Source organism: Sparus aurata, chromosome 4 (genome assembly GCF_900880675.1).
Source record: "Sparus aurata chromosome 4, fSpaAur1.1, whole genome shotgun sequence".
NCBI lineage: Eukaryota > Metazoa > Chordata > Actinopteri > Spariformes > Sparidae > Sparus > Sparus aurata.
In genome coordinates this window covers 40,755,142-40,762,641 of record NC_044190.1, presented here as the reverse complement: position 1 = coordinate 40,762,641, position 7,500 = coordinate 40,755,142, and the positions used below count along the sequence as shown (strand labels likewise).

The following is a 7,500-nucleotide window of genomic DNA, read 5'->3' as shown; positions in this document are numbered from 1 at the left end:
GAGACGAGGAGGGGCTACAGTGAGAGGAGGAGGGGCTACATGGAGAGGGGCGGGGCTACAATGGGAGGAGGGGCTACAGTGAGATGAGGAGGGGCTACAGTGAGAGGAGGCGGGGCTATAATGATAGGAGGAGGGGCTATAATGAGAGGAGGAGGGGCTACAGTGAGCGGGACCAAACAATTGCCCCCCGGGGACTAATAAAGTTGTCTGAACTGAACTGAACAATTAAGCAAAGCCGGTACCAGAGTATCAATACTGCTGATTATCAGTGCTGAATCCATCTCTAATATTCAGAGTGGACATATCAATATCTGTGACATCATTATTTGGATCAGTTTTGTAAACTGTCTCCTCTGATTGGACTGATGAAGCGTTCCAGTCGATCAGTCTGCTGGATCAACACAGGATCAATAAACGGCCTGATGACGTCCTGCCGCGGCTCGTTCACACTCACTACGTTTACATGCACAGCTTAGTCAGATTACAGCCAGAGGTCCACTCTGCTGCTCAATCAGACAACTGCAATTATCCGAGTATACATGCCGGTGAGAAAATCGAATTACTGCCGAAAGCATGTCATACCCGGTACGCTAGGTGGCGCTGTACCCATTTCAACTAGTGGTAACGGGGCACCTCCGGCTGACCTCTTTACATCACCAGCTGCCTCGGCATTCCAGAAAGATGGCGTACGAAGAGCGAGACGAAGCTACATCTTTGTACACTTCGTATATGGTGTACATGATAATTACACACACTAGATGCACTCTAGCGCTCTTTCTCTCTTTCTTGGGGTGATTTCAGAGGAAAGCCGCCGCCGCCGCCGTCCGTCTACTTCCGGCTCACGGCCCCGGGGAAAAATGTCGCGCCTGCGCAGAACGCAAAATCCGATCCGATCCGCTGGAACGTATACATGCAGGAGTAATGCGACTTTCAATCGAATAATCTACGTGGTGTAATTCGACTATGAGAAATCCGATCTGGTCTGATTTTAGTCAGACTAAGGTGAATACATGCATCTTAAACATCCCATCATAGTCGGACTAACACGGTCAGTCTGTTTTCTTGAGTGTCATGTAAACACACTGACTGTTGGACACTTTCTGTCTTTGGTTCTGATTCACCGGCAGGTCGTCTGTCAGTCCGTCTGCGATCGGACCCGACTGCTGTACCGTCTGTGTGAAGCCTCCTCTGCAGACGACACGACTTTGACTCTTTCTGTGCTGTAAACTGAGTTTGAGCTGCGAGCAGAATGTTTCAGTCTATTTATATCCTCGACTGTAGCTGTAGCATGAGTCACGCTCAGGTATGAAGCTGGAATCAGAAACATCAGGTCCGATGTGGATAACAAACAGCTGAACCAGCAGAACCACATTCTCCTGCAACAACAGCAACAGGACGACAGGTCACATGACCCACATCACCTCCATGTTTTAACTCTCGGTACACGTCCGGGCTCAGCAGGGACGGGTCAGATACCAGACTGGTTCTGGACCTGTTTTCACTGTACAGGTGTAAAATTAAAGTGAAACTCTCGCCAGAAAGCAACCGAGGCTTTATTTGTGATTGAATACGAGTCAAACCTTCGTGTAAAATCATAATTACAATGAAAGAGGCACTTTTAAGATTTACTGTAGTTTCGTTTTCGGGCAAGCTCATCGTGCTACGGACACTTTTACGAAAGCATCAAAATCTCTCTGTTTAAAACAGTAAGAAGGCTCGACACAACATGAAACTCTGCTGGTAGTATCACCAGGGTCTCTACACATGAACACGAGCGTTGACAACATTGTTTTAGGTTTTTGGACAACTCACGTTAGCAGTAGCACCTCCGGCACGCCGCCGTCATGGCAGACAAAAAGTGTTTCACAGCACCAGAAGGAAAAGGACGGAGACGGTCGGAGCTGCTGGAAGGTGGATGTTTGTTGGGCTGCACGTCTGAGCGACCCTGAACGTGTCGTGGAGCCGGAGTGATGAGACTGATCCCTCAGACACACTCGGCCTCCTCCAGTCACAAGGATTTACTCCTCTGAGTTCTTTACAAGTGAGTTACTGTTTCATTCAGTGTCGCCAGCTTCTATCAGCAGAAAGTCTCTTGAGCTCAAGATGTTCTTTTATATAGCGACAGGTCACTAAATATCCGACCCAGCGCTGCGGTCAGTACAGAGGTCCTACCACTGATGGCTGATGTCAACATGTTGGACTTTAAGTGCTGAAGAGGAAACAAAGATAAACACATTTTCTCTCTGGGTGTCGAGAAACTCTTAATATTTGTAGATTATTTCAGATCTGACTGCAGCTTGGTTCAGTGGACCACGACCTCCTTATTCACACACAGTGTGACGGCCTCTCAGTGGTGAAGCAGACCTGAACCAGAACCCAAGGTTCTGTTCTGGGACACTTACTGTTCGGTCTTCATACCAGTTAATATCTAAAACACACTCAGTTTTCTAAGCTATGTGGATGATACACAACTGTCCACTGACTGTTCAACTGCCTCACAGTCTGCAACACGTTGAAAAGAAGTCTTTGGTCTCAGCGTTCTGGTGATTCACTTCATTTGAATCTTCTGCTGTGTGACGCTGCGCTCTCCTATTTCCTTTATCATCATTTCATTATTTACCACTAAACTTTTCGATTCCCCTGGTCTGCATGTCCAGGTGCCCTTGGGTAAGAGACTGAACCCCAGACTGCTCCTGTGTGCTGCTCCTGCACGGCCGCCAGCATCAGTGTGTGAATGTATGTGTGAATTACTGGAAGTCACTTTGGACAAAAGCTTCTGCTTAATGCTGGTAATGTAAATGTAAAGTTTACATCTCAAGTCTGTGGTTCTGCACAAAGAGGAGGTTTGTAGCTCACCAGCTAATGTTAGCGCACGTTGCTTCCACTGTTACTGATGTTTGTATATCATCTCTTTTATTGAAGCTAGGCTAACACTTCCCCTGAGTCCAGTCTTGTTCTGAGCTCGGCTCAACACATCTCAGCTGACAATGAGTCGAAAATACAAGTCACCATCCAGCTGGAGTTCTGTGTATTTCTGCAGGCGGAAGGAAAAGCCTGCTCAGTTGTTATCAACACTGTGCTGTGAGTATTACATCCGTCCATCCATCCATCAGCTTATCTTCTGTTTACAGGTCCCACCCTGTTCCTCCACAATCACTCCACTCAGCCCACATCCATGAGGGGGGGGGGGGGAGGCCAGAGCTGTCTCCGTATCGTCCTATCACCTCACTGGATCTGGGCCTGCAGGTCGAGCCCCAGGGCATAATGGGAACAATTAAGGGGTCAGTGAAGGAATGTGATCCAGTGGGACCAGAACTCTCTGGTCTTATCTGATCCTGCAGAGTGGCCTGGCAGCAGGCTGCAGAGGGTTCTGTGGCTCACATGTGCTCACAGAACTCTGCTTGGATCTGATGCTGGTGCTGAGTGAGATTTCAATGTCGGAGCGTCCGTTTAAAAAGAAGAAACATGAAGCACAGCGTGTTCAGACACAAACTGCTGAGTCATCATCTGCTGCTTGAGTAACCTGACGACACAATCAGCAGCCTGACGACACGTTATGTCCGTCTGTGGACTTCAGCCTCAGTGATTACTGTGAGGGACACATGAAATATGAGCCACATGTAAGTGTGTGTGTGACTTCATGCTGAGTTAACCTGTGGAGCACTTCCTGTTTGGAAACGATGACAACAGGACACAAACAGCCTCAGCGTTACTCAGAGGAGCTGCAGGAAACTGGACGGCGGAGACGAGTCACCAGCTCAGAGGTTTCTCTCCACAACAACCAGCCGCCAGTGATGCTGCCACAGGCTTTAAAGGAACAGTTCACCCAGAAAAGTTCCCCCATGCTGACGGAAAGTTGTGATGTGTCCTCTGCTGCAGGCTGACCACAGCAGACGAGCTGTCTGATGTTTAAATCAAGTCTCAGCTGCTTCAGTTGTTCCTCTCATTGTTCTCTGAGATATTTCTGGCTCTCCACAGACAGACAGACATGTGAGGCCACGCTGCTGTCGTGGATAGAAAAGCTTAGTGACTGCGGGAACAGAACCAGCATCAGTCCGGATGATGTTAAAGTTCTACTGCTGCCAGAGTCCTCAGAGGTGGAATCCTTAATGTAATTAATGTAACTGTTGGTTCCTACAGGACTGAATGATCTGCTGCTGCTCAGATCATCTGCAGGTCTGCTCTCGTCCACACAGTCCAGACTGGACCTGAAGCGGGTTCAGGTTCTGGACACCTGAACATACACGACTGTCACACACACACACACGTTGATGTTGCAGCTCCCTCACAGAGGACCGACCCAGAGGAACTCATTGTTTATGGAAAACCCTGATTATAAAAGATGGCACCAGACTCCATCTACAAACTGTACATTTTTAATGTGAAACAGATGATCACCAGCTACAGAACTAATGAGCGATCAATCGATTTAATAACTTGAGACAGTAATAGCTGCTCATGTTCACTATATTTTCACAGAAGTTATTGTTGAACTTCTGTAAAGTCACTCAGTTTTAAGACTTTTAGTTTTTCTCTTCATGGACAAATTCCAAACAAAGAACACATTAAATCACCTGTTTTTTAAACGGAGTTCGGTGTCATGAGCCTCCATGTGTCTTTAACTGTCAGTGAGTGAAGACATTTAAAGTCCAGTTGTTCTGGAGCCGTCAGCGGGTCCAGTTAAACAACACTTACAAACTTCTCCGACATGATTGGGTTGTTGTTACCTGGCAGGTACTGAAGCCTGTGACGCACACTCACAGGTAGTTACAGGAGTTCAAACCCATTTAAATCACAGGTGGTTCGGCCGGTGACCCACCTTCAGAGGCGCCTCCAGCAGCTTGTGTATCCCGGCGATCTGCTCGCTGAGCGGCAGGTTCTCCTCCAGACTCACGGTCGGAGGTCTCCGAGGCTCCGGGAAGTTTGTGCAGATAAACGGATCCGAGTCCTCCAGGAACTGGACCCGGCAGACGATGGAGGCCATGGTCGTGTGACCGCGACCCAACTGCGGCTGAAAGTGTGTGTGAATCCGTTCAGCGCCGTGAGAGACTCTGAGAGCGGACCGTCCGGTCCCGCTGCTCAGGTCCGGACCGGGGAAGCTGCTGCGGATAAAGACAAGTACATCCGGTGTCACCCTTCAAAATAAGTGTCGTTTATACAGCGACAGTCTGACACATGACTAACGTGCTTTTACAGGATGATGATGTTTAGAGTGTCTGTGTGACATCAGAATGGATGTGATGTTAAACAGCTGAGGGCTCAGAGAACTGCTGTGTGCTGTTAGTCTGTGTCACCAGCAACACCAGCATAGGCTGTGTTTTGGTGCTGGTTTTGGTGCTGGTCTATGCTGGTTTTGGTGCTGGTCTGTGCTGGTTTTGGTGCTGGTCTGTGCTGGTTTTGGTGCTGGTTTTGGTGCTGACCTATGCTGGTTTTGGTGCTGGTCTGTGCTGGTTTTGGTGCTGGTCTGTGCTGGTTTTGGTGCTGGTTTTGGTGCTGACCTATGCTGGTTTTGGTGCTGACCTATGCTGGTTTTGGTGCTGGTTTTGGTGCTGGTCTGTGCTGGTTTTGGTGCTGGTCTGTGCTGGTTTTGGTGCTGACCTATGCTGGTTTTGGTGCTGGTTTTGGTGCTGGTCTGTGCTGGTTTTGGTGCTGGTTTTGGTGCTGGTCTATGCTGGTTTTGGTGCTGGTCTATGCTGGTCTGTGCTGGTTTTGGTGCTGGTCTGTGCTGGTTTTGGTGCTGGCCTATGCTGGTTTTGGTGCTGGCCTATGCTGGTTTTGGTGCTGGTTTTGGTGCTGGTTGTGGTGCTGGTCTGTGCTGGTTTTGGTGCTGGTTGATGCTGGTTTTGGTGCTGGTCTATGCTGGCCTATGCTGGTTTTGGTGCTGGTTTTGGTGCTGGCCTATGCTGGTTTTGGTGCTGGTCTGTGCTGGTTTTGGTGCTGACCTATGCTGGTTTTGGTGCTGGTTGATGCTGGTTTTGGTGCTGGTCTATGCTGGTTTTGGTGCTGGATGATGCTGGTTTTGGTGCTGGTCTGTGCTGGTTTTGGTGCTGGTTGATGCTGGTTTTGGTGCTGGTCTATGCTGGTTTTTCCAGCAGGGAACTGAATCTCTGCTGCAGGAGAGACGGACCCTGTGAGGCCGGTGGTTCACTGGCGCAGGTGTGTTCTTGGACCAGTATTTATGGCTCAGCTCAGGTAGAAGATGTGATGAGGCATTGTGGGAGTTGTTCCAGGTGCACCGACCTGTTCACACAAACACAACAGAACAAACGTCATCAGTGACGACACAGGTAGTTTACATAATGCTCCTACTGAGAATCAGTCTCCGTACTGTAGTTTTATTATCAGCACTCAGAGTGTGTTGTGTCCGTACTGCTGGAGATCAATACAGCTGATCTTATCTCGGATTTTATTTCATTTCTAATAAACGACCACAACATCTTTATGATCCAGACTCACAGTGAGCTTTAGTGAGCACTCTGTGACTACATGTCGCTTTTATTTTGAAGGAAGTAACTTCGAGCGTCCGGTTTGATGACAGATCACTTGATGGCGGACGTCCAATTAGTGACGTCATGTCAGTACAGCATGGAAATGCATGGAGCAGCAGCAGTATGACGTCATGAGTGGATGTATGGAAACAGTGTGGAGCTGCTCTGAGGTCTGCTGAGTGTCAGCTAGTAACAACACACGAAGAAGAAACGTGTCTCTCAGGACATCAGTCACAGGTCTGAGAGCAGCTGTGGTGCAGCAGCGACCTCTGCTGGCTGAATCACTGCAGCACAGAGACAAACACAGAGAGACACTGGAACATCTGAGTCTTTGGTGAGGTTTTTAAAACTTTGATTTTTGATCCTGACACAGTTTTTCAGAGTGACAGTTTGATGTTTGATGCAGTTTGGTCGAGTGAGCTCAGATCAATCACCATGGCACAAGTGTCCTTAACGACTCTGTAAGGACACTCCCACACGCTGTAAGTGAGTGGATCCAGGAGACGACTGAGCTGGACGAGGCATCACCAAGTGGTGCCCGAGCCACACGACCTCCTGTCCACCATGATGACCTGGAAGAGGGCATTTCCACACAAGATAATTATAGACAGAGAGAGGCATCAAGATTTAAGTTACCCCGAGATTCCACCAATACGAGTCCGCTGCGTTACGGTTCCCATCCGGGTTTGCTCCTCCGTCCGGCGACCCCCGCCGGTTGCGTTTTGAGTCCACCACAGCGCAGGACGGTGGACAGCTGGCGTCGTGAGACCGAGGAGCTCCTGCAATTAGGGGAGACTGGGGTAAGGTGAGCCATTTTTCATATTTAGGATCACTATATCAAGGCAATCATAGTTTTGTCACTAACTAATATATCTGCATATATTTCAAGATGTTGTGCATCCCTTCAAACAAACAGAATGAATGTAAACATAACTGTTTCGATAAGATAGCATGTCCAAAAAAGTGGTCTTGTGGCACAACTTGCCCTGTGTATGGGGTAAGTTGAGCAGAG

The 7,500-nt window shown here is 48.6% G+C and overlaps 1 protein-coding gene across 7 annotated transcripts in view; it reads right to left on the bottom strand.

Moving 5' to 3' along the window:
* fhod1 (formin homology 2 domain containing 1) overlaps nucleotides 1-5,094 on the bottom strand; it is a 49,765-nt gene extending 44,671 nt beyond the window's left edge. For 6 of the 7 annotated variants that reach the window (XM_030415219.1, XM_030415220.1, XM_030415221.1 and 3 more), the window contains exon 1: nucleotides 4,820-4,984. In XM_030415219.1, coding sequence (XP_030271079.1) covers nucleotides 4,820-4,984 — 165 coding nt within the window. Of the gene's footprint in view, nucleotides 1-4,819 lie in introns of all 7 variants that reach the window. The other variant, XM_030415218.1, reaches the window with a different exon arrangement.
* Between the last annotated feature and the right edge of the window lie 2,406 nt (nucleotides 5,095-7,500).